We start from the raw sequence: 27,616 nt of genomic DNA on the forward strand, positions 1-27,616 counted from the left end.
GCCATATTCTATCTATCTAGCACCTTAACAGAGGAATGAAAACTCATTTTTCTTACGTTAGCATCCATCAGGGTAGTAGATGAGCAGTTGGGGAGGCTGTACAACCTTTTTGGAGTCTTAACATCCATGTCCTCTTTTCTTTGTTTTACATCCCTTACTTACAGCCCCATTTCATAGCCTTCATCCTTCTGTCTGGAGTCCTTTCCGATCATGTAATTGTCCTTCCTTTATCCATCAGAGTTATTACTGTTGAGTAATGAAAATCCCTTCCTCTTGTCTCATTATCAGTCTGACTTCATTAGTCTTGTTTGAATTGGCATAATTATAAATCACATTTTAAAAATAAATCTTTGGTTGATTTTATTTTTCTGTTTAGGAATGTGAACTAGATGAGGCTGAGAAGAACAGCAATGTGGAAGCTCTTGAATTGGAGGTACAGAAACTTCAGAATGAGAAAGCAAACCTGGACAAGGTCCTTCGGAAATTGGATCAAGAGATGGAACAGCTAAACTTGCATACCACGACAATCACTCAAATGGATATGTTGACGAAAGACAAAGTAGCGTATTTCTTTTGATTTTCCTAGTATCTTCCTTATTAAGAAATGTACATGAAGTTAATATCTTTCATTGAGGCTTTATGAGGAGCAGTTATTTATCAGAATCTTACATCATTAATTGCATAAAAAATTGTGCATTTGAAAAAAGATGTAACTTTATAAGTACACTGAATAAAATAACAGTTTGTGAATATAGAAAAGTATATTTTAAGAGTATTTTGTTCCCCAAGGTGGACAAAGAGGAGCAGATCAGAAAAATAAAATCTAGACATATTGATGAATTGACCTCATTGCTGGGATATTTTCCTAACAAAAAACAGCTTGAAGATTGGCTTCATGCTAAAACTAGAGAAATTAATCAGACAAGAGACAAGCTTGCCCAACTTAAGTAAGTATTCATTTGCTTGATTCTGGCTTCAGAATTAATTTCTGAAGTTAGTTCATTTTGAAGATGGAGATTTTAATCCATTGTTTCTGTTACCTTACTACAGATATGTCTTGTTTGATTTATTATTGTTTGTTGCATCTTAAAATTAATGCATATATAAGGTCAGAAGGGACCGTTATGCTAATCTAGTCTGACCTTCTGCATAACACAGGCTAAAAAACCTCACCCAGGAATCTCTATATCAAGCCCATAATTTCAGTTTGTAAAATTATTGAGGCCCCAGTCCTGCAGTGGGACACATATTGACAGACCCCCTTATAGCTGTGCAGAATCCAGTTGAAGTTCATGAGACTCCATATAGATCTGGTTATAAGATTTGAGACTCAATGATACTGCAAAGTTCAGAAACATGAAATATAATGATCAGTCAAGAAATATACTTTTCGTGAAGAATAGAATGACAATTTGGTTTGGGTTTCATCCCCTTATGGTTGTAGAATAATGTTTTATTCAATAATATAAGTCTGATTTTTTTTTTATATTGGAAATATCCACGTACCAGGTACGTTCTGTAATGGACTTTGTTTATAACTGTTAGGAAGCAGTCTAATTTTAGAATTCCTAACAAATATATTTTTGCATATGTAACTTAGCCCCCTTTCACAAGGATACTTAAGCCAAAAGCCAGTTCAAAATATTTTTAGAAAATGGGTTAGTATTAGGGCTGTCAATTAATCGCAGTTAACTCATGGAATGAACTCAGAAAAATTAATCGTGATTAAAAAAGTTAACCACGATTAATCGCACTGTTAAACAATAGAATACCAATTAAAATTTATTAAATACTTGTGGATGTTTTCTACATTTTCAAATGTAATTGAAATCAGTATAACACAGAATACAAAGTGTACAGTGCTCACTTTATTTTTTTATTACAACTATTTGCACTGTAAAAAACAAAAGAAATAGTATTTTTCAAATCACCTAATACAAGTACTGTAGTGCAATCTTTTTATTATGAAAGTTGAACTTGCAAAGTTGAACTTGTTGTAAAATTATGTACAAAAATAACTTCATTCAAAAATAAAACAATGTAAAACTTTAGAGACTATACGTCCACTCAGTTCTACTTCAGCCAGTCGCTCAGACAAACAAGTTTGGTGTTACAATTTGCAGGAGATAATGCTGCCTGCTTCTTGTTTACAATGTGACCTGAAAGCGAGAACAGGCGTTCGCATGGCACTTCTCTAGCCAGCATTGCAAGGTATTTACATGCCAGATATGCTAAATATTGGTATGCCCTTCGTTGTTCGGCCGCCATTCCAGAGGACATGCTTCCATGCTGATGATGCTCATTAAAAAAATAACACGTTAACTAATTTTTTGACTGAACTCCTTGGGGGAGAATTGTATGTCTCCTGTTCTGTTTTACCCGCATTCTGCCATATATTTCATGTTATAGCAGTCTCAGATGATGACCCAGCACATGTTCGCTTTAAGAACACTTTCACTGTAGATTTCACAAAACGCAAAAAAGGTACCAATGTCAGACTTCTAACCAACCCAAGGTTTAGGAATCTGAAGTGCCTTCCAAAATGTGAGAGGGATGACTTATGGAGAATGCTTTCAGAAAACTTAGAAGAGCAACACTCAGATGCGGAAACTATAGAACCAGAACCACCAAAAAGAGAAAATCAACCTTCTGCTGGTGGCATCTGACTCAGATGATGAAAATGAACATGTGTCAGTCCGCACTGCTTTGGATCGTTATCGAGCAGAACCCATCATCAGCGTGGATGCATGTCCTCTGGAATGGTGGTTGAAGCATGAAGGGACATATGAATCTTTAGCACATCTGGCACGTAAATATCTTGCGGCGCTGACTACAACAGTGCCATGCGAACGCCTGTTCTCGCTATCGTATTCCTTATAGATTAGGTTTTCAGCCAAAACTAGCAGGAATTTGTCCAATGTGAATTTGAAATTCAAGCTAACCTAATAGTTTCTGGGCTATAATGGTTTGTAAGCTTGTTTCGGTGCCCTTCTTTAATATAAGAATTCACACACTGTTTCAGTAAAGAACTAGCTTCAGCAGAACAAAATAAAAATCATACCAGTATTGAGTTAAGAAAAAAAGAAGAGCAGTTGTCCAATTATGAAGACAAACTTTTTGATGTTTGTGGAAGCCAAGATTTTGATAGTGATCTGTACAAACTTCAGGATGAAATTGAAAAGACTTCAAAGCAGCGAGGTAAGTTTATGTATTTCTTCACTTTCTTCTAAGCTCTTTTTAAATTTAAATTCCAAATCTTAAGACAGTAATAGTGCCTGTTATATGGAGTAGTGGGTCCTTATCTTTATTTGTGAGATGAGCAATAGTTAATATAAAATTTTATATAAGGCCCAACCTGAAGGTGCCACATTTAAGAATAAAATTAAAATCAGTTTTCCTTAGTTTTATTCTTTTACTTCTATATTGCATGTAAACAGCCACGAAAACATTTTCGTTATCTCAGTGAATTTGCTACCTTATTACTTTATTCTTATAAATTTACTAATAACTACTTTGACGTAGTAAATATGTAGGTCCTGATCCTGGATTGTGTCAAAGCTGGGAGAATATTCCACTACCTGGATCTGCCAGCTATACAAACAGAGCAAACTAGCAGCTGCTGTTTGGCCATAGAAGTGGCTCGTCGTGCCTAATGTTAGCAGAAGAGTCTAGTAGTATTCAAAGAAAATTACAGTCACTTTCACAATTCATTTATTTAAGAGAGAGCAATTTAAGCTAAAATATTCCATTGTTCTGTTAATTTCACAGGTTTCAACTTTGTTTCCTTTTATAGTGCTACAAATTATTGTTGCAGATTTGGTTATTCACTGCTTTAATTGACAAACTTTAATTTATTCTTTTAAAAACAGCTATGCTTGCTGGAGCCACAGCAGTTTATTCACAGTTTATTACACAGCTGACAGATGAGAACCAGTCATGTTGTCCAGTTTGTCAGAGGGTCTTTCAAACAGAATCAGAACTGCAAGATGTAATTAGCGATCTGCAGTCCAAGTTACGTCTTGCTCCAGATAAACTGAAGTCAACAGAGTCTGAGCTTAAAAGAAGAGAAAAGAAGCGTGATGAAATGATGGGGCTTAAACCAATAAGGTACCATGCAAAGTATACTGCACCTCTTGTTACACACTTTTAAAAGGAATCATATTATTCCAAATGATGATAGTTTCTGTGCGTTACAAAGAACAAGGATAAACGTGAGGAAAATATTTTGAAGTAGATAATTCAACTCTCAAAACACTAACCCTCAAAAGTGTCATTACATCAATATATAATAACCAAGAGCTTTGTCCTCTACTCCGTTTAGACTGTACTATATGTTTGACAATTCCAGTACTTTCACATTTCTGTTGAGGATTAGGCAGAGGAATTGGTTAAGTGTTGCTTCTTCAGAGGTCATGTCCAGTGTAAAAAATCCTTCATTTTTTTTTTCACTTTTTAACATCTATATAATTAAAATGGTGAAATTATTTATGCTGTCACTAAAATGTCTTCATTCTACTTCATGTTAAATATGTTTGCCATAAGTGCTGAAGCAGAGGCTATGTTGCTGAAAACAAACTGTGAATCAAGCTCACCATTTTACAAACATTTTGTTACAGGAGATATAAATCAATTATTTTTATTAATCTTTCTGTTTCTGAGAAGGTTTTGTGAATTCAGACCTTCTGGAGCAGAAGTTCTGAACTTGGGATCTGCGGGGACATCCTAGTGGGTCCCCAGTACCTCCTCTGTATTGCTGAGGTTCAATGTGTGTGTGTGTTTTCCTGCCTTTTTTGGAATCCATCCTTGTATCCGTATACTGCTAATCCAGGGGTTCTCAGACTTTTGTACTGGTGACCCCTTTCACACAGCAAGCTTCTGAGTGCAACCCCCCTTATATATATATAAAAAGTGTTTTTAATGTATATTTCACACCATTATAAATGCTGGAGACAAAGTGGGGTTTGGGGTGGAGGCTGACAGCTCGTGACCCCCCATGTAATTACCTCATGACCCCCTGAGGGGTCCCGACCACAAGTTTGAGAACCCCATCCCTGCATGGATTGAATTTTATCCCTTGACATTAGATATTTCTAAGGAGCAGTTTAATTGTTGTTGTCTTTGAAATTTACCAGATGGCATCAGATAGCAGTTAATGTTGAAAAAAAATCACCAGATGGATTCCTGCAGATCTCTCTACAAAGATTAATTCTCCTTGCTTCAAAATTGTCTGCATCTTTTCAACTGGGAAAAATGTATCACACAGGGCACTTGGGAAAAATGTATCACACAGGGCACTTTGAATTACTCTCCTTTTCTTCTCTCCCAACTCTCCCAAAACAAAACTGAAAAAAAGTTTAGCATTCATGTCAGTACCAACAAGATTTGGGGTTGGGGTGGAAAACGCATGAATTTTGCAGAGGTGAAGGATCTCCAAGCTCAGGAAATGTTGGGGGCCTGTTTTCTAGTAGAGTCTGGTTAGCTCAGGGTTGCATGGGACTTAGTGTGTAAGGGCAGGGGCCAGGGGGGAATACACAATATAAAAAGCTGAGATGCTTTTTCTTCACAAGGTGGTAGTATTGTATAGTGGTTTTCTGTAAGATCTGAGACTAGCATGAGCACATTGCTTTGATAAGGTTTCTTGGCTTTGAACTGATCTTAGCTGACTGAAAGGATAGGATCTGTTACCATAGGTTGATGAATGAGATAACCAGATAGGCAGGTTTCAGTAAGTGACAATTTCTGTAAAATAGTTCCATCTGCTCCAATTCTAAATCATAGCACAAATTACACATTATATTGAACTTAAGCTACTATTTTTAAATGGGCAATTGTTATTATAGATTTATATTTTATATTAAGGCAGACCATAGCTGAACTTAAAGAAAAGGACATACCAGACTTAAGAAACAAGCTACAGAATGTAAACCGAGATATTCAGCGCCTAAAGAATGATGTAGAAGAACAGGAAACTCTCTTAGGTACAGTTATGCCTGAGGAGGAAAGTGCCAAAGCATGTTTACAAGATATAACACTTATGGAAAGGTATCAGGTAAGTTTACTAGATTTATTAATGAATAAAATAACACTCCCTTAGTGCTACCTTGGTATGCAGTCCATCACGGTGCCTCTAAATGTTGAAGAATCTCAAAGCCAATAGAGGAAAAAAAGGATTTAAAAAAAATAATACCAAACTTATCATATGTTTTGGGTGATGATAATATTATATACTTGTATAGTGCCCTTAATTTCAGAGGATACTAAAGTGCTTTACAAACAATTCACAAGCATCACTGGGTTTGTAGAACTCCATGGTGGAAGTAGGTGAAAGATCTTTTTCCTGTGTTCTCCAAGTGGGAACACAATCACTTTGGAAGCAACTCCTAATTAGTAACTGAACTGTCCTTTACACCCCTAACCTTCTGCCACTCTATTCCAACTCTTCCTGCATCTGGGCTTCATACTATGTGCCTCTCCAAATATTGCCCATTTGCTATAGCTCCATCCACATACATGTGGGGGCAGCATTTGCCTCATAATTAAGTGAAAATATTCATGCAGCACTGAATAAGAGAAGATAAATTCAAGAATGTTCCTAACTCTGACTGATTTTTAAAAAAAACAGTACAATAGCTGACATAGTTTCAGCTGTGTCAAACCGTGGCACAGTGTTTAAAGGTGTCAAATGGGCAGGAAATAAAGTCCTATACTTCTGCACCCTGTATGATTTGAAGTAAGTCATGTTGATCATACTGATTTAAAATTCCCTTAGTTCTGAATGCATCATTATATATTTATTACTCTGGCTACATTTTTCCTTTCTTTGTTTCAACAGACCTTAAGTGTAAGCTTTTACAATTGTGCCTAATTTAATAAAATGGACTACAAAATTACATCATCTGTTTTACACACTGAATTTTTCAGATAGAAACCTTTGTGTGAATGCTGTTTTCCCGTGCACAACTGAAGTTCTGAATTTGAGAATATTTAGGTGTTCAAAATAAATTATGCAATTTTGGAATCTGCGTTAAGAACTCTGCAAATTTTGTCTATAGTATAAACTCATTTTCTAATAACCTCATCCATTTGTACATTTGTTTTAAAAATAAATAGTACATTTTAGATTAAAACACATTTTTTAGTTTAAGCTGCTCTGAATTTGAAGTAGTATAAGTGCAAGATTGTTTTCTTAAAGTTATTAAATACAGCAGTCAACAGTACAAAAATCTTAACGTTTTTCCTGTTATTTTCAGACTGATCTCAGGGATGTTGAACGAAAAATTGCACAGCAGGCCAATAAGCTGCAAGGGGTAGACTTAGGTCGAACTGTTACACAAGTAAGCCAGGAAAAACAAGAAAAAAAACACCTGTGGGATACAGGTAAATCATAGAATTAAACTGTTAGTTTCCCAGCCACTATGCATTTTGAATATTGAAAGTAACTTTTTAAAACTCTGTATTTTAAAGTATATGCTTATTTATATTTTTAATGTTTTAAAGCAATAGTTGATGATTATTTAAGATCTTTTAATGAAATCTTATGTCAGGCATACTGCTTCTCATTTTTCATTGGAATGTTTTGTGTGTTATGATCTGTCATCTGATACTAAGAGTAAGATTTCAGTTAGTGCAGAGTAAAAGGTGTTTTGGTTAATGTAAGGTTGATTAAATGTGTTGTTTTTTTTTTAATTTATTTTTCTACAGTTACTGGTAAAATTGAGTTAAATCAAAAACTTAAACAGGACCAGCAGACTCAGATCCAGCAGCTAAAGAGTACAGTGAATGAACTTAAAGCAGAGAAGCTACAAATTTCCAGTAATATGCAGCGTCGACAACAACTGGAAGATCAGACTGTAGAATTGTCCACTGGGGTTCAGTCTTTGTACAGAGAGATCAAAGTAAGAAAATCCAATAGTAATTTATTTACTTTTGCGGAAATACTGTTAAATATTTAATTTAACTGGGGTACGCTAGGATTAACTTTGTCCTATTTTAACATTATCAGTTATCATGGAAATTAAGATTTTTTTTTTTTAAATTTCTCATCTTTATTTTGCCACCATATAAATTTGGGGACCTATAGCACTTGCTTTATCGGCATATTCACAATTTCATTAACCCTGAAAAAATAAACATACTTCCTTTAAAAAACATTCCAGGTCACAGAAAAACCATGTCTGTTCACATTCATGCATGGTTTTTTTTTTTTCACAATTTTAGAAGCAATAACATGAAACAATCTCTAAGGCATTGAGAAGATAAGGATGGATTTCTAATGGAAATTAAGCATCTTGGCCTTTTTTCCCCCAGGAGGCGAAGGATCAGCTATTTCCTTTGGAAGCAACTTTAGAAAAACTTCAGCAGGAGAGAGTAGATCTAATCAACAAAAAGAACACAAGTAACAAAATAACACAAGAGAAGGTTAGACTACTTATCACATGTTAGTAAAATATATTTTGCTTGTTGGGATAGTAGAAATTCAGTCAATTAAAATTACACACTCTTTTAGACAAAGGTGCAGGGCCTTTGTCATCAGGAAGTTTTCCTTGTTGAGAATTGTGGTGGATTTACATAGTAGAAGATTAATGTGAAGCAACCTATCAAATGTGTGAGATTGTTTAGAATTTATATTGGTACTCATTGCAAAGCACCTGGCTACTTTACATTTCTGACAGCAATTAATTAAAAATCAATAAAATGTAGTAATATAATAAATAGCCTTGTTAGGGGAAAAAAGCTCTGTGTAACAACAGTCATAAAAAAATAACTATGCATCTATCTGCTAGAAAATATAACATTTTAACGTGTTTTGAAAAATATGGTAATGTGAGAGAAACTGGATTATACTTGGCTTTTAAAAACTAAATGGTTTCACAGCAAAGTAAACTTTAGCTATGATAATGATCTGCACTTTGAAAATGTTCTGTACTTAAAGTTTATGCAGTTCTGTGAAGTATATATATTTCTTAGACCTAAACCTATATTTCATTAGATACTTTTCTCCACAGATAAATGAGATCAAAGAGAAAGTTAAAAATATCCATGACTATGTGAAAGAAATTGAGAAATATATTCAGGGAGGAAAAGAAGACTATAAAAAGGTAATTTTATATATAAAGAGAATAAAAATACTCTTAAACTTTATTTTTTATTAAACTAACAAAACTTCCTTTTTGTGTCAGCAAAAAGAGTCTGAACTTGATGAAGTAAAAACTCAACTATCTGACTGTGAGAAACAGAAAGAAAAAATAAATAAAGAAATGGGAACAATTAGACAAGACATTGATACTCAGAAGGTAGGTTCCGACTCGTCTTGGTTTATGATAGAGCATATACTGAATGGTTAGGTCTTGATCCTGTAGGTGGGTCCAGGCAGGTGGTCCCTAGCACCCAGGCAGAACTGCGGTGACTCAGGAGTGACCTTCGCTGGCACAGGGTCTTCCCCACATAGATCAATTTGCCTGATCAGGACCTTAGTGCAGAATAATTACCATGTATCAGCCCAAAAAATGCAAGATTTACACATTCTAAGTAGATGCATTCTGAAAAGCAGGGTCTGTAATGTTCAGTTTACGTGGTAGTCCAAAAGAGATAAGTATATAGTGTAATTAACAGCCTACATTTTCAGAAGTGACTAGTAATTTTGTGTCTAGAGCCTTCTGAGTAGGAGGGCCCTTTAAGGATACCCAGAAATCAAGGCATCAGAAGCAACTAGTCACTCTTGAACATTTTTATTAGCTTGTACTGTGCTCTTTCAATACTTGTAAATTCTTTGATGGTGTATTTAACAAATACTACGTATATTCTCAAGCATGAGATTGGATTTAATCTCATTTTTTTCACTATGCTATGTGTTTAATCAGAATAAAGTATTATTGTGACACCCTAAATTTTATTTATTTGCAAGCAAAAATCCCACTGGCATGTCTGATATTTTATTATTAATAATATTCGTTGTAATGCCTAAAGGCATTTTGAGGCATACATGGTTCATGGAAAATTTCATCTCCGATGACTTATCTGTCAGAGCCATTGATTAAAATAATCAAAAGCTTTCATTTAGTTGTGGAAAGTCATGTTTTTTGTAAAAACATGGAATTTGAAAAATGCATTAATCTGTTTAAACCACTTGACTTTATTTGACTTTAGATCCAGGAAAGATGGCTAGAGGATAACCTTACATTAAGAAAAAGAAATGAAGAGCTAAAAGAAGTTGAAGAAGAACGAAAGCAAAATTTGAAGGAGATGGGGGAAATGAAAGTTCCACAGCTGAAAAAGTAGGGGTATCTTATCTTTTTTAAAAAAAAAATAACATCTTTAATGTTAAGCGGGCATTTTCAAGAAGTTGATCACATCTTAACAGAGAATTGTTTCATGGACAACCTTTCTCCACTCACACAGACCACTTCACTTCCAAGTTCATGCTTGCGTAAAATCCCTGTGTCAACTATAGCATAAGCTAATTGCTTACATTAAAAAGTGGTGCTAATTAAAAGTACATTCAATATTTTCCTGTCTTTTTGTGTGTCATTTAGTAGTAGGAATTAAGAGGAAGCCAGCAAATTTTTGTTGTTTTGATCAACAAATATTCCAGAAACCATAGTTTTGAGGACTGCTGCTTTACAAAATCTCAAAGGTCCAATCCTACAAACACTTCTTACATGAGTGAAGTTACGCGACGTGCATAAGTCCATTTGATGTTTGTGGGACTCCTCATATGAGTAGTCACTCACGTGTGTTTGCAGGATCTAGACCCAATGTAATCATATATGCTTTGTGACTACTGTGGCAACCAGTCCCTGCAAGTAGCATTTCAGATAGAATTATAAAATAAACAATACCACCACTTTTATATAACACGTCTAATACAGCTTAATATTTTATGAGCACTGTATCTTTTCCGATAGTTTTGTAATATGAAATTTAAAATGTCATGTATGATTGTCTCATTTTAAAAAATGTAGCTAGGGAGAGTATCTTTGCCCTCTTTCTTGTTGCTGCACGTTGAATGGTTTCAATGATTTTTCCATTATAATTCCAATCAATGGGTGGGGAATTAATTCACTTCTCCAGACAAGTATATCTTGTCTTCATGTCTTTTTTTTCATGCTCAATCCTGCTTGCATTAAAGCCAATGGCAGATCTTCCATTGATTTCAGCAATTTTGGTATTAATCCCTTGGGATTGTATATTCTTTGGGGCAGTAGCTATTTTTTATATTTGTTAGTACAGTGCCAAATGCAGTATTGGCACCTAACAAATTATCAATATAATAATCTTGTTGCTGAGCAGCAGCATGAATAATTAGGTCCATAATGTCAGACTAGTTATTTTATATATTTCTAGCATTCCAGCCTCCAACATTGGTCATTTGTTTTCTCTAACTAGATAGTGGCTTTAAATTTATTCTGTAAACAAATTTTATCAAAATGTTTTCTCACTTTTTGCCAATATTAAATGTACTTCCATAGTACGCTTCCAACTTTCAGACCAATAAATATACCTTAGGCCTGGTGGATTTAATTTCTAGTACTTAAGTTTGTATACAAAATGTTACTTTCTGGCGTAAATAGGGAAGTAGGGCTGTTTTTAAAGACTTCTTTGTATATGAAGCCTAAATGCTGACACATAATATACCTTGATTCCTCTCTTATTTGACAGTGAACGACAACGTCTGGAGGAGAAAATAGAGGATTTGAAAAGAAATCACAGTTTGGCATTAGGTCGGCAGCATGGATTTGAGGAAGAGATCATTCGGTTTAAGAAAGAGCTTCGAGAATCTCAGTTCAAAGATGCGGAGGAAAATACAGAGAAATGATGATTGTTATGAGAACAACAGAGCTGGTAAACAGGGATCTAGACATGTACTACAAGGCACTTGATAAGTGAGTATTTTAATATGAAGACACTCCCTAAACGTTTAGAGACTGTTTTACACTTAGAAAACATCACACACCACTCTCATGAGCCTAAAACTAAAATAATTTTTGAAATGCAATATTATCTTTTGCAGTGCAAACTATGCCACTAAAGCTGACTTATCATGTGTAGCTATTGGGGAAAAAAAAGTCTGATCAATATTCTTTTCTGCCGAGATGTAATTTTAAAAAGACATTGTCAAGCCCAAGGTTGACTGGGTCAAAATGGTTAGGTTTTGATCAAAGCCAAATTCTTCAATTTATAAAAATAAATTATTCATATAGTACACTTAGGAACAACAGTGTATAACAAACCATTGGTGAACACAACAGGGAAGGAAGAGTTTTGGTATGGAAACAGCTTTCAATTTCAAGCTTTCTAGGATAAATTCAAAATAGTGAGTAAATTAATTCTTAAAAATTCTTGACATTCTTGAAAAATACCATGATTCTTTCCCTGATATAAAATCAGTTATTTAAGTTTAAAGGTCCTATAGAAATATGAGGTATTTCTTTTTCAATGGTTCTATAATATTTATCCTGAAAACTTGCAACCGGAACTTCTTTATAGCTAGAAGATAGGATGAAGATAGCTGCATTTTCTTAAAACAAATTTTATTAATGAAGAAAATAATTCAGCACATTGCACAAGATTGGAACCATTAAAATGTCCCCAGAAATTAAGGTATATCTGTCATCATGTCATCCACTCCATTTTCATGTATGCAATCCAGCTGAACCAGTTAAGTCATAACAAAGTTGTCTTCCTAACCCTCTCAGACCCATTTCATTCCCAGTTCTTTAGAGTAACTCTTTGGGGTCTGGATGTACATGTTAGGAGGTATGGGAGAAGATTCATATCATTATATTCATTCACTGGACAAGTTTGCTGAACCTAAACGATAATACAGGATCATTCTGTTGGCCTTTTGTGTAGAACTCTCTCCGTGCTATGAAACCCACTTTCATGGGCTCCCCAGGGAAGCTAAAGGCAGAGGTAACCCAGGCAGCACTGTTCCCTAGCAGCAGAGTTGTCTGGGACCAGAGAGGATCCAAAGGTGGTGTGGAAACACAGGGTCTCCATGCAGATTGTCCTGTTCTCCTATAGATTCCTTCCACATAAAGGAATTTTTTAGGAAACTGTATAAGGAGAGTCACACAGAATTTTCATTTTCTTATCACTCCCTCTGATCATTGGCACGCCTCATACCGTTTTTTTTACGGGGGGAATGGGGAGGGAGTAAACTTTCGACTCAATTAAGATACACAAGGTATAACTGTTATGGATAATCAGGGATTTCTTTCTGCAGTTTTTCTTCATTTAGCCCCAAAGACAAAAAGTCAAAGTAACAGTTATGACCATGGTGGAATTTGGTTATCACACCCATTTTTTCCTCTTCTTTTCTATATAAGTTCTTGTACTACCTTCATTACCATAGTATCTTAGTACCTTTTAGTCACGCACTAAGCAATATGATTAGCATTTGTCACACTTTCTAACTCTCCTCTCATACCAAGTGGAGAATTATGTGTGCAGTGTAGTGTTTTGACTTGGAGGGGTTTGAGGGTTTTTTAATGTATGTGCTGTGTTTCTGTTAGAGAAGAAAAGATTGAACAAGTGCTCCTTAGAGTAGAGTGTGGTGAGGTTTGTGATGGTCCTTACTTCCTGTGGGAGTCCTTACGTCCTGTCATTCAAGTCTCAGATTGACCTCCTCAAGAAAGACTTTTCTCTTGCACAGAAGATCTTTCTCTTCTGGTAGAAAGCTCCATTGTCCCAAGAAGCAGAACTGTTGATCGCAGTCTTCATTCCAGAGCTTTAGTTGATCTTTTTGATACGCTCAGCTGGCCTAGGCTATTGAGTACCTTGCAGATAAGGATTGAGAACTTGTGTTGATATTCTATGGGAAACCAGCATAGAGAGTGGAGAACAGTTACATGTGCTTGTGGTAGCCCGTACTCCTAAAGAGATGTGATGAAGCATTCTGTACTAGTTGGAGTTTCCTAAGGGCTTATGGCTTCATGCCCAAGGCCTATGTTAAATGAATGTAAAGATAAAGCAAGCTGTTGGGGACTGTTTTTCCTCCATAATTTTTTTTAAAAGCAATAAACTAGTTTTCCTTTCTACTGGGCTTACAATTTTTCATCAGTAAAGGTATTCTACATGTTTGTTTTACAATGGAATTTAAACTACAACAAATATTCTTTAGTGTCTTCTGTATTTTACAAAGATTTAGAGACACAGAGAGCACAGTTTGGGGCTAATGTTATGATACTTAACATATTATAGTAAATTATCACAATTGTGTTAGTCTTTTATGGATGCACTGCGGATGTATAAAGGTTAGTCCTCCATTGATAATGACTTAACCAGAGATGGTTATATATTGTGATGAACAAGAATTAAAATTTAAATTTATTACAGTTCTATTCAGTACATATTACCTCGTGTTTTTTCTGCGGTGTTCAAAGGTTGATTTTCAGTGAAAGTATACTTTCTTTACATGTAAATTTTTTCAGAATATGAAATTAGTGTAATAGAAGTAATTTTATTACTACAAAAATTAATTTCAGTTAGATTTGTTAATATTCCACTATAAGCCTCTCCAAAATTCATTAAATAGTGAATGTTGAAATTTAGTGTGCAACCTTGCACACTAAATTTTTACCTTGCAATCTAAATGGACGTGCTCTCCAGGAATTCCCCTGCAGGTTTCCCTTTTAGAGTTCAGAACTCACTTGCATAGTATAGATTCTATTGTGTGTCTGTTTAAGGCAATACAGGAAATCCAGTCATGTAATTTCAAGAAAAAACAGATAAGCATCACTTATTGGTAATCTACAATAATCAGTGAGAAGAAATGTTGCCTCTAATGGTCAGAGTTTGAAATCTCTACATGTAGGCTGGGAAGGTTTTATGTGCACTTTTGTGTTGTCAAGTTTTCGCTGTAAGATTTTACATAGTTTTATTGTTTTGAAATTTGAAGATTGGTAATAAATATTGATGAGTAACAAATTCCTAAGTCCTTGAGAATGTTTTGAAGTTTTTTCCTACATTCGTGCTTAGCAATTCCTATTAACGGCATTGGGAATTTTGTATATCCCAACAAGAGGTAGAGAATGTTTCTGTTGATGGGCAGGTGGGAAAAATAGTTTTTTAAAATAGTACATTTTATTGCCCCAGTTTAAAAAAGGAAAAAAGAAACATTCATGCAAATGACGTGAGCCAGCAATCTACTTCTATTTCCATGTTCTTATCTGATATTATAGCAAAGCACCAGGTTGAGCACTGCTTTCTGTTTAAAGGTCAACTCAAAAATGCATCTTTCCTTCAGTGCTTACTTCTTACAGGTCTTTGGTTCAATGTCAAAAAAAGAAATGATTCAACATAAAAAACATACGTTTGATATTATTAGGTGGGGGATTCAAATGAAATATAGGATTAATAAAGTTCTTATGTCAGTTTTACTACTGTAGAACAAGGTGGGTGGAATTTATTAGTAGAATTAAGCATTTCCAAATGATTGAAACAGTATTCTTGGTAGAGCCAGAAGGGAGGAAAGAGTCCTCTGCACTCTGTAATCAAGAAGATACTACTCTATGTCCCCTCAATACCTGCTACCTGCAAAGCCCAACATATTATTGACTTGACTTCTTGACTGCAGAGTGAGTGCCTGAGTTGACTTTTGAAGCCTAACCCCTTCAAAATACTAAAGGGGCAAAAATGTTTCTTTTTCTAGCTAAAAGGGAGAAAAAGAGCACACATTTCTATATACATGTCAACCAAAGACCCAAGTTTATTTTTTATCCTTTTTGACGGTTAATACAAAAAGCCTTCCCACCATAAGAATGATGCTCACTAATCTGACGTTCCCTTCCACCGAATAAACTCCTACCAACAATAATAATAAAAAGGAAACTACTAATATCTAAAAAACCAAAGGAAAAAACCCATCCACCTACCCCAAGCAGAGGTTTTGCCTTGAAAAGGGAAACATGTCAGAGATTACATTAAATCTGCTATTGACTTCACCTTTGCCATTGGTTTTACTTTGTAGGTACTCAGATACTATGCTGATGGGCAACAGTATATAACACCAAGATAGATAGATACTCGCAAAATCTCTGAAATTACTTCAGGTTTTAAAATACACTATAAGACAAGACAAAGATAAGAACAAATAAATAATAGTGTGAATTAAGAAATCCTTGACAGAAAAGATTGTTGTTTGGTCAAAAGAGTTACCACAGGGAAGTATTGTACTATAACTTTTCTCTGTGAGGAAAATTATTAGAATTTATAAGGGACTGTACATTAAAAATACTGTTTAGTTTAGGGGAAGGTTCAGTGCTCTGGGAGCCAAAAGATCAGGAGTTCAGATCTCACCTCTTCCATTCCCTGCTATTTAAATATCTGGGCATTCCATAGCCTTACTAATAACATCAGACTAGATTATCATAATGGTCCAACATGGCCTTAAAATTTATGAATGTATGAAACATATATCTAAATTGAACCTCTGTTTTTTTTTAAAAAAAAATGTTCTGCCAAGCTTTGCTTCTCCATCCTTATGAGATAGAAACCAAAACAATCAAATATCTGTCCAGTTTTAAATATTTTTCTTGGCCCTCTAACATTAGTGATTTTCCAGTCTTGTCCAAAAGAATGAGAATTTGTCAAAATAAAAGGAGATGACTGAGTTAAAAAAATTTTCTTCTATTGCAACCATGTTTTCATTTTTATTTTAATTTGCATGTTTTTATCATTTTTAATATACACTTCGGCTGGGCTAAGAGGCAGGGATGGTGAACCATCGTGTGTTGGTATAGGGTTGCTTGCTCATTCCGCTGTAGTGAGTGCCTACAAGTTTGCCTAGTGACTGATCCATAATTTTAAACTCTACAGTGCATACTGAATGTAGCCCAAGCTTCAGATGTTCTTTGATTGTGGTATGTTATATGATGTTCATTAGTCTCTTGCCAGATCTCGTTCACTTCTAAAAGGATTTTATTTTATTTGTGTTTTTAACAATGAAGGCATATTTGTGCTTTTAAATTTGATAAAGATGGACATTTTTAGTGAAGGAAGACAAAATTATTACAAGGTTCACTTGCAAGACTGAAAAATCCCTAAATCCTTTAAAATACCATCCTGTTTGCACATGGTGTCATTCCCCACTCTGCTAGTCTGCTTTATTTTTGTATACAGGCAAGCTGTATACAATAAATATTTGAGTGCTTCAAAAGTAGGAATTTGGTAAATTTCAGTACCTGCAATAAATGGATAGAATGGGGCAGGAAGTATAACGACATGTATATGCACACTCTGTGACATGCATATATATATGTGTGCCTGCGAAGCAAGACATGGCTGAGAAGTCTTTCTGGGATTTTCTAAGCCCACCATCCTTGATGATATCCCTTTGCCTTCCTGTTGTGCCTAAGTATTGGATGGTTTGCAAATCAGTATATAAGAATTACCTGTATGCTTCAATATTTAGAAATGCTGATTGAGATTTTCAAAATCTAGGATACTTAACCACACATCTCTGTTCATTTTAAATGAATAGCTAAATTCCCTGCATTTCTTTGAAAATCTGAACCATTATGTAGAATCAGTCATAAAGGTGAAAGGCAGTGCTATTTTGTTTCTGTACTGTCAAAATTCTGTTCCTTTCATAAAAAAAGTAAATAAAAACTAAATGTTAGCAACATACTAAAAGAACAAAAGAGTTTCTGTTTAATAAAATTGTAATTAGCACCATCCTTTTAAAAAATTACCCCTCTAAGAATCTGAGCTGTAGACATGGTATGTCTGCCAGAATGACAGACATCAAGCACTATAACCAAAAGGTAATGTAACTAGAAATTTAGAATAGAAAGTTTCTTTCAGATCTCTGTTTATGGTAGTTGTGATCTCATTTTTCTGAAGGAGAAACCAAAAAAGACCAATTTTGCAAACATGTATGCACTTGAGTAACTTCATATATTGAACTCAGTGAGGGTACTTACATATGTAAAGATAGTCACCACCATAAGAGTTTCCAGGGTCAGGGCCTAAGTCTATATAGCTCATAACTTTCGGAATCTTAAACAGGTGTCATTTTTGCGAAAGTTTACTGAGATTTTTTTAAAAATGTGGTGCACCCATAACTTTGAATTTATTTTTGCCACTTTAACGCTAACCATAACTTACTAACCCTAATGTAACTTAATCACAGTTGCTTTGTAGTCACTGCAGGTTTGGGGAACCTTTAATTTTTTTGGTAAAGATTTGAAATGTAGATTTTACATGTGAATTATGATTATATTACAAGTTGTTAGTAGTCCTGTTCTTCAGTGAATGAATGCACATGTAAGAGTTTGCCTACATGGGAAGTTACTGCACTTCAAGTGAGGATGTCAAGCTACAGTATTACTAGTTTGCCATGTGGTACCATCTCATGTGAACACAGCCACAGCGCAGTAAAAGTCCCAGAATGTGGTGGCTTAATGTACTGCTGCGTGGCAAGCTGGTGCGCTGTAGATTCACATCCTGGATTGCTGTGCAATAAATTGCCATGTAGACAAGCCCTAAGAAGAGCAGTCAAACAATTTTGCTTCCATTGCTCCAACGTCTCTCAAGATGAAAATATATTAACATTAAAAAATAAGAGGTTGCGTAAGAGAGGGAATATTTACTTGTTTGTAATGTATTTATTGTATAGATATTTCTGCTACACTCACGACTATAAATTACTATTTTAAAGAGCATTTGAGTACCAACTATTTGCTTAGAAGACATAGAAGGAAAAGTGGTTCTTGCTCCAAGGAGCTTGCAGTCAGCCGCAGTGCACAGTTACGCCCAAAGCAAATGGACTGTTTTTTTCACCCTTTCTTAGAGCAATAATGACATTTCACAGCATGAAAATGGAAGAAATCAACAAAATCATTCGTGATCTTTGGCGAAGCACCTACAGAGGGCAAGGTACCTACATTATTTTTTGTAGTTTCAGTTTATCGATATCAGTCTTCAGGTGCTGTCTAGTAGGTATAGAATGTTCTATAATAAAAACTGTGTACTCAAAATATAAAAAGCTAAGATATCAAAATAGAGAAGGTGCCATTCTTCAGAATCTGCATCTGTCCCCCTTTAGACTGTGAGCAGATTGTAGTAGTAATAAAGAATTATGTGGTTAACCATGGTTTGGTTTAATCAGAAGTAATTCATTCTCTTCACATATTTTCCAAAGTTCAGACATCCTTCCAAAGAAAAAACTTGTGCCGGTTAAGTATGCTTCTTTAGTTTTGCCTGTTTGTATAAATTAACCTGCTAATGTCAAAGATTCATCTGATGGCACGAGTGTTCTGAATATTCTTTGTATAATTATATTGCCTACAGTAACACTCTCTCTCCTTCCCAACTCTGTTTAACTATTGCACATTTTACCACCTCACTGTCTCAATCCATTGTTTTAAAACATGTTTTTATAATGAAATTGCATTTTCTTCCCATGTTAGATATCGAATATATAGAAATTCGTTCTGATGCAGATGAAAATGTTTCAGCATCTGATAAAAGGAGGAGCTACAATTATAGAGTAGTCATGATAAAAGGAGATACTGCTTTGGACATGCGAGGGAGATGCAGTGCTGGGCAAAAGGTATATTACAGCATTTTATTTAAATGCACATTCGAGGAACAAGAAGTCTGTGGGAGGTTTGGATGTTTGGGAGAATAGGCGTATTCTGGATCTTTAGAAGCGAAGATAAGGAAAGGGGAAAAAATGGCCTAAAATTAAAATGAGTGATTCAAAATATGTCTAGCTGCTCCATGGCACTCATGCATTGACAGGATATTCTATGAAAAGATGCATCCAGTTATCAAGCTAGTGTGGGGAATGCCCTCAAATTAATCTCTTGCTGAAAGCAATTCTGTCCCTTTTTTTTTTTTAAATAAAAATTCCACATGTTACGTTTTGAGGAAAATCTAAGACTTTTGCCAGACAGCAGTGTAAAGATAAAACTAAAAATACTGTTGCAGTAGCCTAGGATGTTCCATGAGAGCCCTTTGTAAATGAGTGGAACATGTTCATTTCTTTTTCTCCTTAGGCATTTTCTGAGAACTAGTTCATCAGGAACTATGCCTACATCTGTGGTCACTGGAAAGCATCCTTTAGTAGAGTATACCCCTGCTACAATTCCCATTATGTCTTTATAATTTTTACTTGGTCATAAGGTCACATGAGAACCTAATCAATCAGGTTTAGTAACATAGTATCAGCCTGAGTAGTGGCAATTCAAGTGTCTCAACTTCAGAAAAATAATTCAGTGGTTCAGTTGCCCAAAAAGGGACCAGGTCCACTAAGATATACAAACAGATCTCAACCATCCAGTGTCAAAAGGTGTGAGAATGGATCAAAATAAGTGTGATCACCTAATTAAAGACTGTATCTTAATGCATTCTTACATACACATGGAATTAAGTTTCCTGAGATATACTTAATTCTGTTATTTCCTAAGTTTTAGGTACTCCACTTTCCAACCTTCACAACATTCTTTTAGCATAGCTTTTTTGAATTAATTGTTTAATTTAGATTAGAATTTTTTCATTTTGTTCTGTCTGTTAACAGTGAATGAATCTGTTAATGGACATTTACAAACATCTGGCATGTTGTCTTTTAACTCTAAGGCCTGCTGCTGGTTTTTCTTGGTGTTATAAATTGAACAGTTATGTACTTCAGTGCTTTCTAATAACATACTGAAGAGTGAGTTTTTATTTTCTTTCAGGTGCTTGCTTCCCTCATTATTCGTCTTGCTCTGGCAGAAACATTCTGCCTCAACTGTGGCATTCTTGCACTGGATGAACCTACCACCAATCTTGATCGAGAGAACATAGAGTCTCTTGCACATGCTCTGGTGGAGTAAGTGACTTCAGCTTTCATTGGGAGTCTTTTGGGATGATGTCTTCTGAGTTTTAATAGACTTGAGCAAGGTGGATTCTTTGTTATAAATAGATTTGGTTTTACACTACTGTGTCTTCATTGACCTATAGAGTTTTAAGTAAGAACAGAATCAGGTCCAGCATTTGCAGTAGTTTTGCCACTGGTTAGAATTTTTTTTTTTTTTTTTAATCTTGCCCAATGGCTTGCTAATTCTGTACACCTCTTACCATATTTTGGGCAGGAAAAGCTTTAGATTCCTGCTTCTTTGTTTGGAAGAGAAGAGAAGAATTGTATCAGTTTTCTTTCATTTTACACATAGCCAAGAAGTAACATGAACGTTAGCTGTTAGATTGTTTGACAGTTTATGCTCCTTGTCTTGGTGCATCCACATTAGGGCTACCACAGGAACAGTGAAGAGCTTTTTAGTCATGCAGTTAATATGGGTCACAGCTCTTTATTCTTTTATCTTTGCTAAGAGTTCACTACATCCTTGATACTCAGAGCCTAAGAGTATGAACTGTGAAGCATTTTACTAATGGGCAGATTCATTAGATGACAGGAGGAGAGCCTGCATTTGTTTCCAATAGATTCCTGTTTTTGCCCAAATCGTTAATCACATTTTCTTATATATGAAAAATTAAATTAAAAATGAAGAGATAATAATTAGGATGATACCTTTTTTATTGAATACAGTATTGATTAGAATATTGCATTAATGTTGTTTTAGAGTTTTTTATTTTGTGTATTTGCAAGTTATGTAAAGTTAGCATGCAACTTCCTTAAAAGTGTCCTAAACTTCAACTCTTTCATAGGATAATAAAAAGCCGCTCGCAACAGCGCAACTTTCAGCTTCTTGTCATAACACATGATGAAGATTTTGTGGAGCTTTTGGGCCGTTCTGAATATGTGGAGAAATTCTACAGGATAAAAAAGAACATTGATCAGTGTTCTGAGATTGTGAAGTGCAGTATCAGTTCCTTAGGTTCCTATGTTCATTAGAACTTTGAAGTAATTTTGTATTGTAGGATGACTCAGTAACACAGCAAAAGTTAAGTTACTGGATATGAAGAAAGGAACTATATTTTCTGACACTGAAAAAAAATATAGCTTAATGTTTAAATTCTAGTTAAGTAGTGTCAAACTATTGTACTGTTAAACTCTGCATCTTTAAAAAAAATCTAAAATATACATATTTCTGTGCTTGTTTTAAATGTAAATACAAAAATATGGAGGATTTTGAATTATTACAAAATGCTTAGAAAGCACTATAAATGTACCTGGTGCTTTAAAAATATAAATAAAGACATGTTCTTCAAGTATGTGTCAGCATGGATTCCTCTATAGGTGCACATGTCTCATGCATGCAAGGTCAGATTCTTTTGAATAGCAGTGTCTTTTAGGGCTGTGTACGTGCCCTGTGCCGCATAAAGGGCAGAGTGTCCCACCATCCCTCAATTCCTTCTAACTGCCTATGATAGCAAGATGGAACCCAGCAAGACTCCAATTTTCTACTTTTCAGAGCTTCAAACTTGTCTTTTTTCAGTTAAATTGCTGAAGAAAATTTATCTTCACCCTTCTTCCATGTTTTCTTTGATTGGATGTCCCCCATTCCTCCCCAAAAGGAGGGACGGGCAGATGGACACACCCACCTACCCACCCTTAAATAGGAGGGCAAGATACTGTATGCCAACATGGTTGACACTAAACCATCAGAGTTCAAATCCTGCCTATCCTGCGATGGACTCATCCCCACTCAGTCATTGATATAACCTGTGACTCTTCTGCCTGGAGAGAGCCATATCCTGGACAGGTGTTTCGTGTGCAGGTTGTTTTTCTCCAGAACCTTCACATTAGGGACATTCAACTCAAGTTACACGTGCTCAAGGAACCAATGTGGGCATGCTTGAGCAGTTGTCCACTTCAGACCCAAAGTAAATGTCAACCAAGGTGGAACCAAAAGAGCAGATTGGCAGAGGCCCTGGGGGTTTTTCACTTTCCTCTGCAGCGTGGGGCATGGGTCACTTGCTGGAGGATTCTCTGCACCTTGAAGTCTTTAAATCATGAGTTGAAGACTTCAGTAGCTCAGACGTAGGTCAGGGGTTTTACAGGAGTGTGTGGGTGAGATTCTGTGGCCTGCGTTGTGCAGGAGGTCAGACTAGATGATCATAATGGTCCCTTCTGACCTTAAAGTCTATGAGCAAGCATCAGTCAGTACTCCCCCAAGCAGACACCATATCCCGGGATCAGGCAGTGAAAGTAAGGAAATAAAGAGGACATAGTTAACACCTGCACAATCAGTATCAACCCTGACAACCTCGGCACCAGTGTCCTAATCACTAACAACCTTGACACAGACTACCTCAATAATGGACCTGGCACCTATGCCACTGATACGGAAAGGCAGTGCGAGAGACAAACCTGCACAGACCATAAAGGTAGCTCCAAACAGCACATGGGATCATCCCACAAGGAAGATGTAAAAAATAACTCCTTCAAGGACTGAGCCTCCCAAGTCCTCTAGCAAGGAGAGTATGGCACAGGATGAAGGAGGCCTGGCACTGATATTAGTGCTGATGACTGAGCCAATTACAGGCTCAGTTACTTCCCTCAGAGACTCCAGCATCCCCCACTCCAGAGTGGCAACCAGCTCCAGAATTGGTGCAGATGCCACATTATGGCACTGTCATTTGAAGTGATTTATTTGTCCTCACTCTTGGTAGCTTACTCCTTCCTTGCATTGAGCAGGGATTCCTTTCCCCTCTCTTCAGAGAGCAACCCCAAGGACAGTGCCACAAGTCCTTAATAAGATCTCTGTCCCAGGCAGGGCATAAGTGACACTGGGCCAAGTAGCCTCAAGCAAATCAGTACCCCATGCCACCTTAGCTATAACTGACTTAACTGGGGACCATCATTGCATGTGCCCTGGAGCAGATGCCCCTTTCACGCATCCAGGAAGAGGAGGAGATCCCATTCTCCAACAGCAGGCCTCATCTGATGAGGCAGTGACAACAGCTCCTCCCCTAGGAGCTGGTGACTTCAAAGCATTCTTCTGTCTGACATTGCAGATACTCTGGACATTGAAATAGGGAATGTAATATGAGAGAAGTCCCATGTGCTTTTGGAGATGGTTTTTAAGTTTGATAACTGCAGCCAGGATTTCCCTCCCTGCAGCCAGGATTTCCCTCCCCATAGTGTGGCATACTGGAGCCAGCTAAGGGACTCTGTCAGAATTCATCCACTCTCTTCCTCTATCTAAACAGGTGGGGAAAAATTACCAGATGTCTCCGAAGGGCTTTGAACTTTTGTACATCCACCAACTCCAGGATCTTCAGTGGTGTTCACAGTCCAATAGAAAATACATGTCATCACAAGGTACACCTACGGACAAAGTCGCAAAGAAATTAGATCTGTGTGGGTACAAAGAGTACACTTCTGCCTGACTCCAGCTCCAGGGATAGAACTATCAAGCCCTGTTAGCAAAATATAACATTTCTCACCTGGGAGAGGGTTACTCCCTTCCTGTTAGAGATCTCTGACAGGAGAACAACAGGGAGGAGTTGCCAGAAATCATAAGAGTGCCAAATGTTGCTAGAATGTCACTGTGGGTGGCCATGGACACACCCAGCACAGTTGATGGCTGTGGCCATCATGATGAGATGAATCTCTTAGTTGTTAGCATCTGAGTTACTCAAAGAGATACAAGTCACCTGCCCTTTGAGAAGTTGGAGCTCTTTAGCAAAAGAACCGATGGTGCTCTCCATTCTCTGAAGGTCTCGAGGAGTATGTTACTGTTAGGGATTTTCATACCCTGCCTTCCAGAAACCATAAAGGTATCAACCTTGGCAGAGGATGCCATTTTGCTCACAAGGCTGACAACACTGGAGCCAACCCAAAGCCTGCCACTACCTTTGGGAGCTGCCTTTCCCATTTCAGCCAACCTTGATCCATTGTCTTATTGGATAAATGGGTGATAGCATGGCCATGCTATTCGTTTCCACCAATTGAGCTGCAGAGAAAAGAAAAAGTACCTTCCTCCCCAAACCTTTTCCCCATTTCCAGTGGTAACAAGGTCTCTAATATTCACTCAGGTTCTTAAGTAAGCATTAACCTCTGTGAAGGAAGCACGCAGTCCCTACCCACCTTGCTCTACAACCTCCTGTAATGGTTTGACCTAAGTCCTGTTCAAGAGTTCCTTGCATCTCCTCTCCAAGACCCTTGCGGACAGAGAAGAAGGGGGAATGCCTTATAAGCTCTAAAGAGAGTTTCTCATAACGAAAAAGCAGTAGTGTCACCCACAAATCTAAAGGTGTTTGGGGAAAAAACAACAGAAAACCCAACAAAAACAACTCCTCAAACATACAAACACAAGGAAAATGTCCTTGGCAGGGTGCAGAGAGTCTGGGCCATAGGCGCTGACTCTGTGGGTGCTCCAGGGCTCAAGCACCCACATAAAAAAAACAGTGGGTGCTCAGCACACACCAGCCACAGCTGTTTGACTGTGCCTCAGGGAAAACTAAAAGTCAGCCCCTGTTGTCAGGGCCCCTGGCATAAGTTAGAATATGTAGAGATCACCAGCAGCAGTGCATCATGCTCAAGCTCTGCTACCTTCCCACCCTCCCCCTCACAATACGCACATCCTATGTCTCCAGAAAAGGCAAGTGGGTGCCGTTAAAACCAGAACAACTAGCCATCCCCAGGATACTTTTGTGTTGGAGCTACTTGTCAGATTTCCCCTACGATTTCATGTCTTGACACAGGGAGTTCAGGACTGTCTGATCCAAAAAGAACGGGGTTTGTCTGAGGCCACTAGACAGTTCATTTCTACAACCCAACATCTCTGTGATGTATGTACTGCTCCCCTTCTCTGCATTTCTGGAGATGGTTCAGTGCTGCAGCATAGTCTGTCTTATTGGGATCCAGGCTTCGCCCACCCACTGCTAAAGGATCCCCCCCTAGCCTAAGAGGGGGATCCACAGGACCTGGAAAACCAAATAATTACGGGGGACAACTAATGAACAACAAGGACAGGAGTGTGGTCAAAGGGTCAAACGAAGGGAACCGGATGGGGACACCGAGCAGAGAACCCTGGACAGCGCCCACTGCTCCTCAAAGGCGTCAAGGGAGTCAGTGGATGCAGCCCAGAGGAACTCTCCCCAGAGGCATGAACGGACGGAGGATCGGAAATAGGCCCCACAGTCACAGGAGACTCCATCGGCCAACCTCCTCACCCTGGTTTTATAGATAGCCACTTTAGCCAGAGCCAGGAGGAGGTTGACCAGGAGGTCCTGTGACTTAGTGGGGCCATGGACAGGGAGCGACTAGAGAAGGAGGTGAGGGGAAAAGTGCAATCAAAATCTTAACAAAATATTCGTGAGGAGCTGGAATAGGGCTGCAGCCTGGCGCACTCCAGGCAGACGTGTGCCAGGGTTTTCCTCATGCCGCAAAAGGGGCAGGTGTCCAGGATTAGGGTGAACCGCGCCAAGTACACGCCCATGCTCACGGCCCTGTGAAGGAGCCGCCAACTGATATCCCCAGCGGGCCTCGGGACCAAGATGGTATATAGGCCAGCCCACTGGGGCTCTTCACCCTCTAGAGGTGGCAGGAGGTCCTGCCACTTTGTGTCGGGGCGGGACACAAGAGTGAGGATGTGAAGGGTGTGGAGCACAAGCATGTATAGATGTTTCCTTGGCACGGTCTGGAAACAGACCGGCTGCAGCTCGTGTAGCCTGCAGCATAGTCTGTGCTGGACACATCCCTTTCTCCAGCTTCCCTCCAGAACTTCTGCCTCTAGGGCAGCAGTTAGTGGCAGTTTTCTTTGCTCCCAACCATTTCCTATGGCAACGTTTAGTTTTTAGGCATTAGCAAGCAATTTATAACTTTTTTTTCTTCCTTTTCTCCTGGATTGGGTAATTGGCAGCGTGGTGGCCTCATCCACCTGCATTTGCCACTCTTCTGCCTCCCACTCCCCTCAGGCAATAGCAGAGCCAGGGCACCAAACAGATGCCACATTTGGTTCTGGCCTTGGACTGCAGAGGCCCACTCCAGACAGCTTCTCTCCTCATTCATTACTAATGGCAATGCCCTCCACATGTGGGATCTGGAGCCAGTCCAGTGTCATTGTTTGAGACTGCAGATACTAAGCCTTACTTTTCAGCTCAGGCCAACAGAAGAGTTCTTCCAAAACTGTCAGAACACACTAGCACCTCATTAAGATAGCTTAATGATATGATATATTAATTAACCTTAATGCAATTAGAGATTAATAAATTACAAGGCTAGAAGGGATCGTTGTGATCATCTAGTCTGACTTCCTGATAACACAGGCCATAGGAGTTCCCTGAATTAAATCCTGTTTGAACTTGAGAATATTGTTTAGAAAAACATCCAATCTTGATTTAAATTTCCAGTGATGGAGAATCCACCACAACCTTCACTAAATTATTCCAATGTTAATTACCCTCACTGTTAAAAATTTGCACCTTATTTCTAGTCAAAATTTGTCTAGCTTTAGCTTCCAGCTACTGGATCACATTGTATGTTTGTCTGCAAGATTGAAGAGCCTTCTACTATCATATTTCCATTCCCCACTTATGGGACTATGATCAAGTCACCCCTTTAATCTTCTAAATCTAATTTCCCCAATACTAATTTCCCCCTACTGTTGCTCACACCTTCTTGTCAACTGTCTGAAATGGGCCACTCTCATTACCACTTCAAAAGTTATTTTTCCTCCCTTGGTATCCTGCTGTCAATTGAATTGTCTCATTAGACTGACCTCAC

General features: G+C 37.4%; 1 protein-coding gene across 1 annotated transcript in view; it reads left to right on the plus strand.

The window, feature by feature from the left end:
* Positions 1-22,152, plus strand: part of RAD50 (RAD50 double strand break repair protein) — a 39,623-nt gene extending 17,471 nt beyond the window's left edge. The window contains 17 exon segments of the mRNA XM_077824499.1: positions 377-559; positions 790-947; positions 3,023-3,198; positions 3,870-4,107; positions 5,860-6,049; positions 7,251-7,377; positions 7,702-7,895; positions 8,308-8,418; positions 9,006-9,098; positions 9,180-9,293; positions 10,147-10,274; positions 11,659-11,795; positions 11,798-11,882; positions 18,794-18,879; positions 19,413-19,555; positions 20,682-20,815; positions 21,649-22,152. Of these exon segments, the coding sequence (XP_077680625.1) occupies positions 377-559; positions 790-947; positions 3,023-3,198; positions 3,870-4,107; positions 5,860-6,049; positions 7,251-7,377; positions 7,702-7,895; positions 8,308-8,418; positions 9,006-9,098; positions 9,180-9,293; positions 10,147-10,274; positions 11,659-11,795; positions 11,798-11,882; positions 18,794-18,879; positions 19,413-19,555; positions 20,682-20,815; positions 21,649-21,835 (2,484 nt within the window). The 3' untranslated portion in view covers positions 21,836-22,152.
* Positions 22,153-27,616: the final 5,464 nt, after the last annotated feature.

Source organism: Eretmochelys imbricata, chromosome 8, assembly GCF_965152235.1.
Source record: "Eretmochelys imbricata isolate rEreImb1 chromosome 8, rEreImb1.hap1, whole genome shotgun sequence".
Lineage (NCBI taxonomy): Eukaryota > Metazoa > Chordata > Testudines > Cheloniidae > Eretmochelys > Eretmochelys imbricata.